General features: G+C 42.0%; 1 protein-coding gene across 2 annotated transcripts in view; it reads left to right on the top strand.

The window, feature by feature from the left end:
* The first annotated feature begins 3,941 nt into the window (after positions 1–3,941).
* Positions 3,942–18,072, top strand: part of trip11 (thyroid hormone receptor interactor 11) — an 84,560-nt gene continuing 70,429 nt past the window's right edge. For both annotated transcript variants that reach the window (XM_080202320.1, XM_080202318.1), the window contains exon 1: positions 3,942–4,140. In XM_080202320.1, the coding sequence (XP_080058446.1) occupies positions 4,014–4,140 (127 nt within the window). In that variant the 5' untranslated portion in view covers positions 3,942–4,013. The remainder of the gene's footprint in view (positions 4,141–18,072) is intronic.

The raw sequence follows: 18,072 nt of genomic DNA, 5'->3' as shown, positions 1-18,072 counted from the left end.
TTTAAAAAGTCAATAAATCTAAGTTAATAAAGATTACGGCGTAAATATTTAAATAAAGTGAGAAAGATGTACCACTTTACTCAATAAATTCACTGTATACAAAAGACAATCATGGGAATTTGTATTGAATTTCTTTTAAATTTCACAATATAATGGCACAAGAATTATTCACTTGACGTGAAGATCCAGCAACTTGCACAGGTATTGATTTTATTTTCTACAGTTCTTTATAATACACACATCCCTCTATCTTCTGCCGTCCATCTCTGCCAAGACAATTTTGCTGGAAATGGCAATTTGAAAACTCCGTTTAAAAAAGATGTGTGTGTGCACATATTTCAAAAGTTCATTACTGGCTTACAAGTTTTTTCAACACATTCTGTTTTTATTTCAATTTCCAGCATACACAGTATCTTGCTTTTATTTCATTACAAGTTTATGATTCATGTTGGATGTTGAGAAGTCTGACACGCTGGGACTGTGAAGATTGTTGAGTATTGTGCACACTACAAATAATGCTACACAGAACCCCTACAGTGCAGAAGGAGGCCATTTGGCCCATTGAGTGTGCATCAACAACAATCCCACCCAGACACTATCCCTGAAAGACGACATATTTACTCTGTTAATCCCTCTAACATAAAACACCCCGGGACACTAAGGGGCAATTTAGCATGACCAAACAAACTAACCTGAATATCTTTGGATTGTGGGAGGAAACTGGAGCACCTGGAAGAAACCCAAGCAGACAAGGGGAGAATGTGCAAACTCCACATAGACAGTCACCCAAGTCGGGAATTGAACCTGGGTCCCTGGAGCTGTGAGGTAACAGTACTAATTATGGTGCCACCATCCCACCCATATATAATGCCATGACTTAAGATTCTGATTTTTTTTTGTTCCCTCTTTGTATGAATTGGGTTTTTACAATAGGAGAGAAATTTCTGGGTAGGGAATTTTTTGAAACATAGGAACTGGAATAGGCCATTCAGACCCTCAGTTAGATTATGGCTGATCTGTGGTCCACTCCGCGTACCTGCCCTATGCACATATCCCTTGATACTCCTGTTCAATTAAAAATTTGTCTAGCTAAACCTAACAATTGAACCAGCATCCACCACCCTTTGATGAAGAGAGTTCCAAATTTCTATCACCCGCTGGGTGTTGAACTGTTTTCTAACATAATAAAAAACAGAAAATCCTGGAAAAACTCAGCAAATCAGACAGTATCTGCGGAGAGACAATTAGAGCCAATGTTTCAAGTCTTCATGACCCTTCATCAGAACACTTTCTGTTTTTATTTCAGATCCCAGATGTGGAGGGGTTGAAAGGTTCAAAGAGTTCGGATTCAAAGATGTGCAGGTTAAGTTGATTGGACCTGCTCAATTGCCCTTTATTGTCAGGGAGATTAGCAGAGTAAATATGTGGGGTTATGTGGACACAGCCTGAGTGGTGCAGGTTGTTGGTGCAGGCTCAATGGGGCTGTGTGGCCCCTTTCTGCACTGTAGGGATTCTATGGTCCTATTCTAGCATCTGCAGTATTTTGCCTTTATCTTCATGTTTTCTAACATCTCCCCTGAATGCTTGGCCTTAGTTCTTATTTAAGTTGACAGCATAAAATGGTCCAATATTTTTTGAACAAAAACAAAAGGCGAATGGTGGCTGATTTTCACCAGGTTTCTGTCCCTCCATGCTTATGTTAAGAAAGTGCATCAATGACTCTACTTTCTCAGGAGGCTAAGGAACTTTGGCATATTCACTATGACTCCCACCAATTTTTACAGTTGCGCCATAGAAAGGATCATTTCAGGATGTTTCACAACTTGGTATGGCTCCTGCTCTGACCAAAACTAACTCTGTCTATACTTCCCATTGCCTTGGAAAAGCAGCCAGTATAATTAAGGCTCCACCTAACCCAAGCATGCTCTCTACCACCTTCTTCTGTCAGGAAGAAGGTCCAAAAGTCTTAAGTCACATACCAGCCAACTCAAGAACAGCTTCTTCCTTGCTGCCTTCAGACCTTTGAATGGACCTACCTTATATATTAAGCTGATCTTTCTCTACACCTTAGCTGTGACTATAACACCATATTCTGCACTCTCTCCTTTCCTTCTCCCCTATGTACTCTCTGAATGATATGCTTTGTCTGCAGAGCATGCAAGAGATGTTACATTTCACCGTATCCTAATATATGTAACAATAATAAATAAATCAAATAAATCAAATCAATAGAATCATAGAATCCCTCTGGGGCAGCATGATGGCTCAGTATTTAGCACTGCTGCCTCACAGCTCTAGGCACCCAGGTTCAATTCTTGCCTTGGGTCACTGTCTTGCGAGTCTGCACATTCTCCCTGTGTCTGCATGGGTTTCCTCTGGGTGTTCCAGTTTTCCCCCTCAGTCTAATGATGTGTTGATTTAGGTACATTGGACATGCTAAATTCTCCCTCAGTGGACCCAAACAGGCACAGGAGTGTGGCGATGAGGGGATATTCACACTAACTTCCTTGCAGTGCTAATGTAAGCCTACTTGTGATACTAATAAATAAACTTAAACTTGAAACTTAAAACTCTTCCTACAATTCCTGCTGCCTTGGAAAAGCAGCCAGCATAATCAAGGACCCCACACACCCTGGGCAAACTCTCTTCCATCTTTATCCATTAGGAAAGATACAAAAGTCTGAGATCACAGACCAACCAACTCAAGAACAGCTTCTTCCCTGCTGCCATCAGGGAATGGACCTACCCTATATTTAGTTGATCTTTCTCTACACCCTAGCTGTGATTGTAACACTACATCCTGCACCCTCTCCTTCGTTCTCCCTTATGTACTCTAGGAATAGTATGCTTTGTCTGTAAGTGTACAAGCAACAATACTTTTTGCTGTATACCAATACATGTGACAATAATAAACAAAGCAAATCAATAGAATCATAGAATCCCTACAGGGTAGCATGATGACACAATGGTTAGCACTTCCTCCTCATAGCGCCAAGGACCAGGATTCAATTCCCGGCTTGGGTCACTGTCTGTGTGGAGTCTGCACTTTCTCCACGTGTCTGCATGGGTTTCCTCTGGGTGTTCTGGTTTCTCCCCATAGTCCGAAAAATGTGCTGGTTAGGTGCATTGGATATACTAAATTCTCATTCATTGTACCTGAATGGACGCTGGACCATGGCAACTAGGGGATTTTCACAGTAGCCTGCAGTGTTAAGGTAAGTCTACTGTGACTAATATAAAAAAAATCAAGGACTTAGCTTCCACAGCTTCCTGGGGTAAAGAATCATAAGACCATAAGACAGGGAATAGGGTAGATATATTGGCCGTGCTAAATTCTCCCTCAGTGTACTCGAACAGGCGCCGGAACGTGACGATAAAGGGGGTTTTCACAGTAACTTCATTGCGCCGTTAATCTAAGCCGACTTGTGACACTAATAAATAAAATTTGACAATAATAAATAAAACCAAATCTCTCTTGAAATGCTTTGCCCTAATTTTTATTTGAGCTGAGCTGACAGGATGAATTGGTCCAATTTAAACACAACAAAAGGCGGACTGACAATGACTCTGTTCTCACCAGGTTGCTGTCAACCGAAAGAATTGTTGTTGCCCTCCCACAACGCTGCGCGCTAGCAAGCCCCAAGATGGCGGCGGTGAAAGTGGTCTATCTCCCGCTCTGTACCCAGGGTGCTGGGCGGCGCGCAGCTGCTGACGCTGACAATATGGCTGCCTTTGAGTTGGCAGAGCCGGAGCTGAGGAGGGGGGTGAGGCGGGAGTAAGTGAGGGACGGAGGGGGCAAGCAGAACAACAACCACAAACAAGCGGCTTGCGGCGGCGGCCCTGACACAGTGAGCCGGGTCTTCAGTCACTCCGTGCCTTGCGGTTGTCCCGGAGGCTGTGGGCCTGGAGCGGGGGGGGTGGCGGTTATAGAGGAAGCCAGGGACTCGGTTAACCCCATCGGCCGCCGCCGCCTCCAACAATTCCCGGTCTCCCCCACCCCACCGCTCTCAACCATGTCCTCTTGGTTCGGCGGCATCGGCACGGGCCTGGGCCATGTCGGGGGCAGCCTGTCCTCCCTGACCGGGCAGCTCTCCAGCTTCACCAAAGACATGTTGGCAGAAGGCGCCGAGGAAGTGCAAGGTGAGGAATCCGTCCCTTACACAGAAAATAAATGCTGCAGACCAGATGTGCCACAGTGGCATCTGCAAACTGTGGCATTACGTTTTATTATTAGTTTTCTGAATGCCTTTGAGCTCTCAGACATTTGTAGGCAATGCATTCTTCCATATGCTTCCACAACAGCTGTTTGGACAAGTGTCACTGCAAGCACTGTTTTTGCCTGCAGTTTTCCTGCTCTGGAGGAGACAGATGAATTTTTTTTAGGTGAATTATAAATTAGTGAGTTGGTGAAGTTAATCAAAGTCGGATTTTTAAAATTATTTTATTCATAAGTAAGACGTACATTAACACTACAATGATGTTGCTGTGAAATTTCCCCTAGTTGCCACACTCTGGCACCTGATCAGGTCAATGCACCTAACCAGCATGCCTTTCAAAGACAGGTTTGTGGGAGGAACCTGGATGAAACCCATGCAGACATGGGGAGAATGTCTGTGTGGAGTTTGCACAATGACCCAAACTGGGAATTGAACCTGGGTCCCTGGTGCTGTGAGGCAGCAGTGCTAACTGCTGTGCCATTCTGCTGCCCTATTATTGCCAATCTCTCATTGTCAAGACAACTGAGTGGGTGGCTCACTTGAAGAGGGCATCAGGGTTCATGGGGAGAATGTGCAAACTCTACACAGACAGTGACCCAAGCTGGGAATTGAACCTGGGTCCCTGGTGCTGTGAGGCAGCAGTGCGAACCACTGTGCCACTATGCTGTCCTATACGTCATTCCCTATTATGGGTGTTTTCTGTTCAGACGGGCATGACTTTGGTATATATTAGGTGTACCAGAAGATATTTACAAATATATACCTTGTCAATCTCAAGGAAAAACTGGAAAATGTGTTTGTATCCTTTTTATGTGGGGTTTGAGATTAGCAGTTATCTATAAAATTGTTTAGTACCTGGTAGTGTTTGATTGTTTCAGGTTTGTTTACCGATTATGAATTGCATTTTACAACGAGAACATGTTCGCTGTTGCCCTTGCCTCATTCAGCTCTTATTGAGAGTAATCTGTCTGCGTAGTGTTTTGCATATAAACATAAACACAATTTGAAACAATTTCTGGTGTAGAGTGATGCATCCTCAGATGTGATCAGACCGATGATACTAATAATACAAGCCATAGAATGCCTACAACACAGAAAGAGGCCCTTTGGCCCATCATTCAAATAAAAGTGTAAAGGTAAGCCCTGAAACTACAAGCTAGTCAGTTGAACCTCCATGGTATGGAAGCTTCTGGAAATGATAATGCAGGACAAAGCTGATAGTCACTTGGGCAAATGAAAGTTAATGATGGAAAGCCAGCACATAATTCTTAGGGGGACATTATGTTTAACTAATCTGCTGGAGAGATTTTTTGATGAGCCAACTGAGAGGATTGGTGAGGATAAGGTGTTGATGTGGTGTGCATGGACTTCCATAAGGCATTTGATCTACTGCCTCAGCAGAGTTGTGAGCAATGTTAGAGCTTGTGAAATAAAGAGGAACAGCAGAACCATGGGTATGAAATTGGCTGAGTGGCAGGAGATGAAGAGTATTGGTTAATGGATGTTTATTGGACTGGAAGAAGGTTTGCAAGAGTTCTCAGTGGCTGTATTAGATCCCCTGTTCTTCCTTATTTGTAATGATGACCAAGAACTTGGTGTAGAAGGCACAACTTCCAAATTTGCAGATGATACAGAGCTCAGAAATATTGTGGACTGTAAGGAGAATCAGTGTAGAACTTCAAAATAATGTATGTTGGTGGACAGTGTGGACAAGTAGCTGATGAAATTTAATGGAGAGCAGTGTGAAGCGATTCATTTCTGTAGATGGATTGCAGAGAGACAATATAGAATAAGAGTACAATTCTAAAGAACTGCAGGAGCAGAGGGACCATAGAATCACAGAAAAGTTATCGTGCAAGTTACAGCTTGTTCAGCACATTGTCTCTGCATTAGCCAAAAAAAGAGAAAAAAAGAAACCATTCATTTTAATTCCATTTCCCAGAATCAGGTTTGTAGTTTTGCAGGTTACAGGACTATAGATGCAGATCCAGGTACCTTTTAAATGGGTTGAGTGTTTCAGCCTCAACCACCAACCCAGACAATGAATTCTTGATGCCCATCACACTCTGGGTGTCAAAGGTTTCCTATATGTCTCCTCTATGGGGAGGCAAGGTCCAACACAGATGTCAGTGGGATGTATTTTACAGAGGGTGGTGGGGGCCTGGATTGCACTGCCAAGCAAGGTGGTTGAAGTGGACATGCTTGGGATCATTTAAGACTTAGCCAGATAGTCAAATGAACAGACTGGGAATAGAGGGATACAAACAAATGATCTAGCTGGGAGCATGAGCGGCACAGGCTTGGAGGGCCAAAGGGCATGATCCTATGCTGTATTGTTCTTTGTTCTAATCCTTCAACAACCACCTTAAATCTATCCCCCTGATAATTGACCTCTCAGCTCAGGGAAATAAGTCTTTCCTGTCTACTCTACCTCAGCCCTTCATAATTTTGTGCACTTCAATTAAGTCACCTCATCCTCCTCTGTTCTAAAGAAAACAATCATAGTCTTTCCAATCCAATAGTTCCCATAGCTGCAATTTCAAACCCTGACAACATTCTTGTAAATCTTCTCGGCATTCATTCCAGCGCAATTATGTGCTTCTTTAATGTGGTGACCAGAACTGTGTACACAGTTCCAGCTGTGACCTAACCAGTGTTTTTCCATCATTATGTCCCTGCTTTTGTATTCAATTCCTCATCCAATAAAGGAAAGTGTTCCATATTCTTTCTTGGCCACCTTCTGTCCTGCCATCTTCAAGGACCTGTGGACTCCAAGGTGTCTCATTTCCTCAAACCCCGTCAATAGTTTCCCTATTTCCTGAGCATTCCCTTCCTTTGTTTACCCCACCCCGACCCGACCCGCATTATCTCAGGACTTGGATGTACATGTGCTCAAGTTATTGACAGGACAGGTTGCAAGAGTGGTTAATTCTAAGCTTTATTATAGGAGCGTAGAGCACAAAAGCAAAAAACTTCTATTAAACTTGTATAGAGCAGGTGTTTGGCTTTGACTGGAGTGTTGCATTCAGTCCTGAGAGCAACATTTTAGAAGAGATGTGAAGGCATTAGAGAAAGTGGCTCCAGGAATGATGGACTTCAGTTGTGAAGATAGATTGGAAAAGTTAGAATTGCTCTACATGGAGAGGAAGAGGTTAAGAGGAGATTTTGTTATATCAAACAGATTCTATGCAGAAATGTAGATCCCAGTGGCTAAAGCACTTATTCATTTCCAACTGTGATGAGGTTGAAGTTTAGTGTGTACCAGGTATAAATTAAGACTTAAACATCTCTATTGTAGGCATTGATAAAATGTATTTCCTGATTGAAGTTGCCAGGAAAGGTTTAAAGCAGGCTTGTCCAATCTTTTCGCTCTGGGGCCACATGCATAATTTTTTTACTCAAAGGTCAGTTAGCAAATTTTGGACAGGTGGGGTTTGACAGTCACTGTCTTGTGGGCACATACCACATGCTATCTCTCTCACTTGCTCTCTTGCTCACAAAGGCACCCATTCAGTCACCATCTCCATCCTGATCCCACCTAAATGAAAAAGAATCTTGTTCCAATGTGAGTTTGCTCCCCAGGTCTGCCAAGACCTCACCTTCCCCAGCCTCCAATGTTCCTGTCTCCCAGGCTCCATTCCCAATGTGGCACTCGGTCCTCACCATTCTTTGGCTCTCTGGTCTGTCAGCAGCAAACGCAAGTGAGAAACTGTCTTGAATTGGTGGAGCAACTCCAACTGAAATTGGGGTCCAAGCAGAGAGGCTTTGTGGCCTGCATCTAGCTGGTTTAAAGACATCCAGTAGGTTCTTATCAATTCTACATGACCTTGTTTATACTTTCTGCCATTCAACCTGTTGCATCGGTGCAAACAGTTTTCCAAGGTACATGCAGAACCTTGTGCAATTTTGAAGCACGCGGATGTGTGTGCCAACAATCTCAGTGCATTTATATAAGCTCTGGATTTGTTTCTGAGGTGTGCAAGAGGTTTTAAGATTTTTGACTTGATTTATGTTGCCCAGAAGTGTTTACTGCTTGCTTGAGACTCCCATTTTCAGGTAGTGTCTCATAAATGCTTTGAGAGTTCGGGTGGTATTAAACTGTGGCAATGTTTCAACTGTTTATAACTTTCCAAAGTGGAAACTGCTTTGGAGTGGTTGCAGAATAAGTGAGGTTTAGTGGGAGATATTGAGGGCAATGATTCAAAAAAAAATCAAGAGCAAAGAAGCTCCTAGCATCTCGGGATGTTTGGCAGAACCAGATGTGATATTGAGAGATAATCTCAGACTAAACAATTGGTTCTCCACAATCATCAATTTAACTGATGCGATGAAGGAGCAGAAAATGCTCCCAAAGCTAGTGGTGTTTGCTGCCAAATAAACCTGTTGGACTTTAACCTGGTGTTGTAAGATTTCTTACTGCAATAAAAGGCTGACAGTGAGCATTCTTGAAATGAAGGTGATAACTCGCTAATTCAGAGAAGGACCAGGGAGAGTGGCTTTTGGGTACAGGCAGAAGTAGGATATAAATGGAAAAAAAGGTAAAGGTAGAGCACTTCGTGTAGGTGTGTGTGCTTGATCCTGGACCGGTAGACGGGCGCCGCAACAGCTCGGTGACTAGCACTGCTAGCTGTGCAGATACATGGATTTGGGCCTGTGTCTGTGGGAGTTTGCGCATTCTCCCTGTGGTTGCATGGGTTTCCTCCGGGCGCTCCGGTTTCCTCCCACACCCCAAAGATGTGCTGTTAGGCTGATTGGTTTTACCAAATTGACACTATTCTCCCCTGAATCTGGCTAAGTTAGGGGTTCCATTCATAGATATGCAGGGTAGAATAGGTGTAGGGTGATGCGGCGGCACGGGCTCGTTGGGCCGAAGGGCCTGTTTCCCGTGCTGGGTTGTTCTTTGTTCTTTTGTTCTTTGATCACCTTTGTTTATGTAGCCCAAAAATTTTTGTCCCAATGCAAAATCCATCCTTCCCCTCCCCCACCGGGCCATCTGTTACTTGTTGTTAAGTTGTACAACATCTTTGTTACCATTTTTCCCAGCTCCCTTTAATCTCTGTTCTAGTTGCTCCATCTGGTCTATTCACTTAAGTCTATTTCTGTGAGGGAGAATTCCACATTCTTATTACAGTTTGGATGAAGCTGTTTCCTCTGAATTCTGTTTGATTTGCTGGTGACTATCCTATATTGATGGTCTCTAGTTTCTCTTCTTTCACAAATGGAAACTCTGTGCCTGCTCTATTAAAGCCTTTCATGATTTTAAAGACTACTATTAAGCCATCCCTCAGCCTTCTCTTTTCAAGAGAAAAGAGACCCAAACCTATTCAGTGATTTTTACTTTTGCTTACAAAACTCTATTACCTGTGTTTTAATTCGAGCAAGTCCCATTTACCCATCATCCCTGTGCTCATTGACCTACATTGCCTCCTGGTAAAGAAGCTTCATCCTTGTTTTCAACTCCCTTCATGGTCTTGCGTTTCCTATCTCAGTAATCTACAACCCTCCCCTCTAGTCATGCTTAATTTATAATTGCTTCACCATTGGTGGCCGTACCGTCAGTTGTCTGGTCTGGGCCCTAAGCTCTAGAATTCCCACGTGACTCCCCTCTGCTTTGCTTTCCTCCTATAAGATGCTCCTTAAATCTTACCTCTTTGACCAAGCTTAATCTAATCGAATTGCTCATCCAACCTAATATTTCCTTACATGGTCCAGTGTCATTTTTATAATGCACCTGTGAAGCATCTTGGAGTGCTTTATAACGTTGAAGGCAATGTATTGTAAATTGTAGCCTGGATATGCGTCAGTTAATTTTTTTTGTTTCTGTTTGTATCTTCTATTCAAACCTTACTAATGGAGGTATGAAGCCTAGGTTATTTTGGAAATTATAATCAATGGAAATAATGCAGCAACGTGGAAACTTAATGCTAAAGTCAAAATTTAAAACCAAGCAGCATAAGGAGATTAAGTGATCAATAATGTTGTCATAGAAATACACTTTAAGAAATGTTTTAAAGGATGTGAGAGAGGGGGAGAGACTGAGGAGGATATTCTCTGGAATTAGGACCCAGGTAGCTGAAGGTCACTAATGATGTAATTCAAATTGGGAATGTGCAAGAGGCCAGGATTGGAGCAGCTCCGAGATTTTTGTGGATCATAAAGCTCAGGGAGGTTATTATGATAGTGAGGGGCAAGGCGATGGAAAGATTTGAAACGGATGAGAACTGTAAAATTGAGGCATTGCTAGACCCCGAGGCAGTGTAGGGCAACAGGTACAGGGCTGATCAGTAACCCATACTTGGTGAGAGTTAGGTCGGCCACAGCAGCAAAGTTTTTATTAAATTCTCAGGTTTATGGGTAATGCAAGATGGGTGGCTATCCAGGAGAGCATTGGGATAGTTAGGTCCATAGGTAACAAAGTCAGAGATAAATTGTCAAATAGGAGGCGGAGAGTGGGGGACAATGGATGCTATTCGGATTGGTGGATGGTGACTAGTGGAGTGCCCCAGGGGTCGGTGCTGGGGCCTCAGCTTTTTACCATTTATATAGATGATCTGGAGGAGGGAACCGAGTGTAGGGTGTTGAAATTTGCTGATGACACCAAGATTGGGGGAACGGCAAATTGTGCGGAGGGTGTGGAGAGTCTGCAGAAGGATCTAGATAGGCTGGGCGAATGGGCCAGGAAATGGCAAATGGAATTTAATGTTGGCAAGTGTGAGGTGGTCCACTTTGGTAGGAAGAATGGTAGGAAGGACTATTACTTACGTGGAGAAAAACTGCAGCAGGCGACGGTGCAGAGGGACCTCGGGGTCCTTGTGCATGAGTCGCAAAAACCCAGCTTGCAGGTGCAGCAGGTGGTCAGGAAGGCAAATGGGATTCTGGCCTTCATAGCGAGGGGGATTGAATATAAAAGTAGGGAGGTCTTGTTGCAGCTGTATAGGGCATCGGTGAGGCCGCAGCTGGAGTACTGTGTGCAGTTTTGGGCGCCGCACCTGCGCAAAGATATTTTGGCCTTGGAGGGAGTGCAGAGGAGGTTTACTAGGCTGATACCGGAGTTGAGGGGGTTGAGCTATGAGGAGAGGCTGAGTAAACTAGGCTTGTACTCGTTAGAGTTTAGAAGAATGAGGGGAGATCTCATTGAGACGTATAAGATGATGAATGGGATGGATAGGATAGAGGTGGAGAGACTCTTCCTGCTCAAAAAAGACAGTAGGACTAGGGGGCACAGCCTCAAGATAAAGGGGGGGCGGTTTAGAACAGAGTTGAGGAGGAACTTCTTCACTCAAAGGGTGGTGAATCTCTGGAATTCTCTGCCCGTTGAAGTGGTGGAGGCTGCCTCGCTAAATATTTTTAAGACACGGGTTGATGGGTTTTTGATAAGAGAGGGGATTAAGGGTTATGGGGAGAGGGCGGGAAAGTGGAACTGAGCCACGACAGATCAGCCATGATCTTATTGAATGGCGGGGCAGGCTCGAAGGGCTAGATGGCCTACTCCTGCTCCTATTTCTTATGTTCTTATAACGGTCTCCGTTGCGTGCGAGCTGAGACAGGAGCCGAAACAGGCAGTGTTACAGAAGTGGAAGTCAGTGTTGGTGATGGAACAGATTTGTGGTTAGAAGCTCATCTGAATGTCCTATAGGAGACCAAGGTTGTAAGTGGCTTGTTTGTGCAGCCCGACAGCAGTTTGTGAAAGTGCAGGAGATGGGTGTTATGAACAAGATGAGTTTACAGATTGTGTTAGAAGAGATTGTTGATAAAGATGTGAATTCAAGCCTTGGACAATAAAATAAAGCGGAGTCAACATCGTTTTGTGAAAAGGATATCATGTTTGACAAATTAACAAACATTCTTTGTGATGGCACAAGCAGGGTAGATATTGTGTATTTGAATTTTCAAAAGGCATTAGATAAGTTGCCACATAAAAGGTTACTGCACAAGATAAGAGCTGTGGTGTTGGAGAGAGATATCAGCACAGATAGAGGATTGGCTAACTAACAGGAAATACAGTCAGGATAAAAGGGTTAATTTCACCCTAGTAAACTATAACTAGTGGAGTGCTATAGGGAGCAGTGCTGGGCCTCAATTATTTGCAATTCAACAGGATGATTTGGATGAAGGGACATGTATTGTAACCAAATTTACTGATGATACAAAGGTAGCTAGGAAAGCAAGTTGTATAAAGGACAGAATGAGCCTGCAAAGGAATATATATGGATTCCTTTATATCCATATATAAAATCTTATATATGGATAAAATCTTGGCAGATGGAGGAAAATGTGGGAAGAAGGGGAGAAAATATTATTTAAGAGGAGAGAGATTGCAGAATGCAGTACAGAGGGATCAGGGTATTCTTATACATGAATCACATGCAAGTAATTAGATAGGCAGTTGAACTGTTGGCTTTATTGCAAAGGAGATGGAAGTCGTGCATCGGCATTGGTGAGACAGGTTGTGGAGTTCTGTATAATTTTGAACTCCTTATTTGATGAGGGGCATAGTTGCATTGCAAAAAGTTCAGAGAAGGCTGATTTCTGGGATGAAGGGGTTCCTGTGAGAAAGAAGAATGTGAGCTGATTTTTTTTATTCATTCGTGGGATGTGAGTGTTGCTGGCTGACAGGCATTTATTGTCCATTCCTAATTACCCTTGAACGAAGCAGCTTGCTATGGCATCGGGCATTTTTAGGAGTTAACCGCATTGTCATGGATCTGAAGTCACACTTAGACTGCACCAGGTAAGGATGGCAGATTTCCTTCTATAAAAGACATTTCTGAACCAGATGGGTTTTTATAACAATTGACAATTGGGTCATGATCACCATTAAATCCAGATCTCCCCCCTCCAGGTTGTTGAAACATACTAATGTTGAAGGGGCTTGACAGGCTTGGTGCTGAGGATGTTTTCTCTCCTGGGGGAATCTAGAACTTGGGGGCAAAATTTTAAAAATAAGAGATCTCCCATTTAAGAGAGCGATGAGGAGGAATTTCTTTCGGAGTCATGAGTGTTTGGAATTCTCCCTTCTAGAAAGCAGTAGAAGCTGGGTGATTGAATATATTCAGGGCTGAGTTAGACAGATTTTTGATTAACATGGGAGTGTGAGATATGGGAACAGACAGGAAAGTGGAGTCAAAGCCACAATCGGATCAGCCATTATTTTATTGAATGGCAGAGTAGTTTGCTCCTGCCCCTGTTTCTACTGGGGTACAAGAAGCTTGGCTTCGTGGGCTAGGGGAAGGGAGGAAAACAGCAGAGACAACTGAAGGGGTGAACTAGATCTTAGTAATCTAATGACAAAAAAATTTCAGGAGCTCTTCTGGCTGCTTTGAAGCTAAAGTAGAGGAGATAGGGAAGGTGGTTGCATTCCAAAATTGTGTAGTTTTGGATAAGGAAAATGGGACTTGATGTGTTATGATGGTGATCTTCAACCCAACAATCCACGATGCACTGATTTCACTGAGTTGATGATTGTAGCGTATATTGCAGTTTGAGCTCAGAGTTCAAAGGTGATAAAATCATCCAACTTAGTGTTTACGTGTTTGACGTTAGATGGAATGCTTACTGATGGTTGTAAAAGCTTTTGCTTTGGGGAGAAAAGTTGCTTCAATGACTGGTTTATTTTAGAGCCACGTAATATTTTAATACATTGGCTGGGTTTCCAAAGTGAGTTGTCATCTTGGAAATAAAGATTTATTTTTCAGTGTTAAGTAATAATATGTTCAGAATATTTGTCCTTTCAGTGTCTTAAAATGATTTGAGCAATGCAGCAACTGTTATGCAGGAAATGCACCAGATGTTCTGTGGCAAGGGCATCGTAACAAGCAACAAAGGAAAAGCACCAAATAGTTAGCTTCCCTTGGTGTAGAGATGAAAGTAGTGTGAGGACACCAGGATGACCCCCGACTCAATGTCATGGGATCTTTACATCCATATGAATTGCTGGAACAGAGAGATGGAACCTGCATTGGTTTTGGAGTTAAAAAGAATCAGGTGTTTCCATTGTGTTGTATTTGGGTTTTTTCAGTGCAATTTGCCTGAAATTGGCTAAGTCAGTGCAGAAGTTTGCATAATTTTAAGCACAAATTAAATTCAGTGCACATCAGGTTTTTGTGATCTATTTCACTAGTTTGACCAACATCACACTAGAAGTTGGTTCTGGCTACGAAACTGGCTATGCCCCCAGATCAACCTAATCACCATTGAGATTTTCTGTTACCCATGCCTATTTCCAGATATTAGAGGAGACTTCAAAAATTAAGCATAATTTAAATGGATGGACTTGAAAAGGTTATCTGCTGTTCACCAAAGTAGCTAGTAAACAATTCCATATCATTTTTACATTAATTTTCAGTTATTTATATTGCGCTACTCACAGGACACTTTGATTTAAAATGCTTAATTCTTGTGATAAATCTATTGACACCTGTATTAATCACACTGCACCTGGTTACCACTCCTAAATATAATCAAGGTATATTTTTAAATGCAAAATGAAAGCAAAGTATTACGTTCTGAAAAGCTGCATCAGTGTGATGGCTCAAGTTAGATTTCAGTGTTTGGTAGCAGCAAATGGAGCTAGAGGAAATAGTTCTCAAAACTAGGGCAATTTTCACTTGGATTACTGGTTGGACTGAAAGCTGAAATCCTTGACACTGTAATTTTTGTTTTGACTCGAAGCAGTAGTCCAATCAGGCTAAGGAGAGGATTTCTGGGAAGAAAGCAGGAAATATTGCCTGTGGCTTGTCAAATAATGGATAGCGACTAGAGTACGTTGGTGTATGTGTTGTGGATTTGTGGTTCTCTTGCTTGTTAAGTAGTTTACGCAGCTGAAAGCTCTTGTGTGCCTTTCTTGTTTGTTCATGTTGGTCTCACAGGAAATGTGCTGCATTTACATCCCCGAGCGGGAATCTTACGACTGTTATGCCAAGTTCTTGGTGCTGTTCCTTGCCTAGCATTTACTGCAGTGACTGTTTGATCCATTGTGATTCTGCCATACAGCATGATTAATTTTGTGATGCTTGATTTACCTAATGAGTGTAAACACATCAGCAGTTAACAGATGATCACTGCTGAAATCATTAACTGTAAACTGACAGTTTGCATTGCAGTCCCCCGTTAATCCCACGCAATTTGAATGTTTTTTTTAAAGCTCATCATTAGCGTTCAGAAACAAAACTATAAATCAAAAAACAGACTTGTTCGACCTGTTTGCTCGGGGAAGGGGGTGGTGCACATTTGCATATTTTCTTAATCAAGGGACGAAAGAGCAAATTTCAAAATGATGAGGTTTGGCACAAAAGTAAATTGAATTTAAAAACAAATTTGTGGCTTTAAGGAAAGAAACAACTGCTGACCGAAAGTACAGCAATGCCATAAATTGTTAAATTTAAAAAAAGTGAAAGAGGGTCATTGAATGTGGGTATGTGTTGGTGTATGGCAAGATACCCAAAACTGGGCATAAATTAGACTCCCACTCACCCCACAAACACAGTCTCTCACTCTCACCCAAGGTCAGTTCCATGACACTGAATTTCTACAGAATACTATTCTGTTGCAGGCATAGTATTAATCTGACTGCTCAGTTAAATTTCTGGTAAATGGTAACACCTAGGATTTTGATGGATGATAAATATTCAGCGTATTATTGTTGTACACTGTGGGAAGATTGTTAGATTTTCTCTGGTAGTAGGTGGTTTTTGCCTGGCACTTGTGTGATCTGAATGTTACTTGTTACTTGTCACTTCTCAACCCAAGCTTGAATGTGGTCCAGGTCTTGCTGGATTAAGGCATGGACTGCTTCAGTATCTGAGGGATCTCATATGGTACTAAACATTGCAATCAGCGAACGTTTGCTCTTATGATGGAGCGAAAGTCATTGATGAAGCAGCTGAAGATTTTTTTTTCGGAGGATTCTTTTAAAAAAGAGAGAAAATTACACAATACTGATCCTACGTAAGATGTGGTTATTGGAAACCTGAAAAGGAAGTAAAAAATACTCAGCTGGCTTGGCAGCATCTGTGGAGAGAGAAACAAAGTTAATGTTTCAGATCATGATCTTTTATCAGAGTTGATTCTTCTGTGGGTATTCTTCCTTCATCCTCCCCAAAAAAGTAATGAGTGTAATTCCCAACAAAAACATTTGAATTGAAGAGAAAATGGAGGCTGAATAAATAGCTCAGAATATGATAAGTGGCTACAGAGATAACCAGATAGTCAAATACTTCCTTGGAGATGTTTCCTGCACATGAGGAGAGTTGTTTGGATAACAGGAGACTAGGATTAACTCATGGGAATATGAAGATGGAAGAATATTTTGGAGTTCTTTTGTGATGATCCTTTGGGGAATAGTGAGTATTAATGCAGAACTTTCTCCCCCGAGGTGGTTGATGTACTGCATAGCAGGGTTTGCGAAAGGAAGAGGCTTGAAATGGCAGTATAACTATTCCTATGCATTATTTTTAAAATGAACCCTGGCATGATTCCAGTTGAGCTATGTTGATATTTTAATGTGGAGATGCCAGCATTAGACTGGAATATATTTTAAAACAAGTGTAGGTCATTTGTAAGTGGTAGGATTTTTTAGGAAATCATTAACGTTCACAAATTAAACTTCTTTAACGAATATAACAAAAGGATGACAGCAATGCAAATAGTCAGAGTTAATGCTTTTAACGTTGATCTCAGTTGAGTGCAATTATAAAAACGAAGGAATTGTGTAGTCCTGTGTCCACACAGGTGAATGAAGCCTGGTAAGTCTCGCCCTGTGGTTTTAGAACAAAGTTTCTCTTACCCTGCTGTTACTGATTATGAGCTGATCTCTCCTATAATGTGTGAAGTGCCTTTGCAGCACATTATCTGGGTGTATCGTAGTGTGATCTAGTGCTTTAGTCCTTTATTGTACAGACTGGATTCTCCAGTCTTTTAAATTATCTCTGTATGGTTCTTCCATCACATGGAAGGTAAACTGAGTGATCTAGTGAGACAGAGCTACGGTTAATCAGTGAGCTGGTTCAGTTTACATAAAATGTTTGATTGAGTGGACTGCAGGTTTGAGTGATATTCCAGATTGTCCTTTGTGATGCCAAAAATAATTCATTCTGCACACCTTTCCTCTGACATGGCTCAACCTTCACATCATAAATCAGCATTGCTGAACTGACAGGTTCTCACTTAGGAAGAGAGTTCCTCCACCCTCACATCCTGCATTCTCTGTTTCAAACTCAAATCTATCACAAATTAATGATTTCTCAACTTGAGATTCAATCAAAGAGCAAATTTGTGTTCTTCCTCCACCATTACCCCTAACTCAACCCACAGCCTGTGTAAATTGGCTCAAAGTTACGAAACCAGATATATTTTGGATTGGGGGAAACTGTTTGGCTAGGCATCCTGCTGCGTTCAGTGAGTGACACCAGTCTGACGTTCTGTGTGAACCTTTCTGGAATGTGCTAATGCCCTCTATTATATCTGAGAAACACATTTTTGTTTGTGACTTCCTTTAATGATGGACTGAACCTACATCCTGAACAATTTATAAGTTGTGCGATTTCATCCATTGTGTGCCCAAATTTAATTTAATTAGCACCATAATATGAATTTCAAGTCCCCTTTTTAGACAAAATTCTTGAAATTGAAATTGCCACTTATTCAAAATGTATACAGTATAAATAGTGTTGTGTGTTGCAGGCAACCATTTTGGGGATTCCACTTCTGATCTCGAAAGCGTAATTATGTTGGACTTAAGTGGAAGTGTATGTTTATAATTCAATTTGTTTATATCTTAGTCTTGAGTGCACAGGGCACCCAACTGTGATTGTGCAAGATGAGGCATATGTAGTCTAAGTGTAAAAGTCAGTTTTGA

This window comes from Carcharhinus amblyrhynchos, chromosome 14 (assembly GCF_965287045.1).
Source record: "Carcharhinus amblyrhynchos chromosome 14, sCarAmb.v2.hapA, whole genome shotgun sequence".
Taxonomy (NCBI): Eukaryota; Metazoa; Chordata; class Chondrichthyes; order Carcharhiniformes; family Carcharhinidae; genus Carcharhinus; species Carcharhinus amblyrhynchos.
This window is presented reverse-complemented; position numbering and strand designations above follow the sequence as displayed.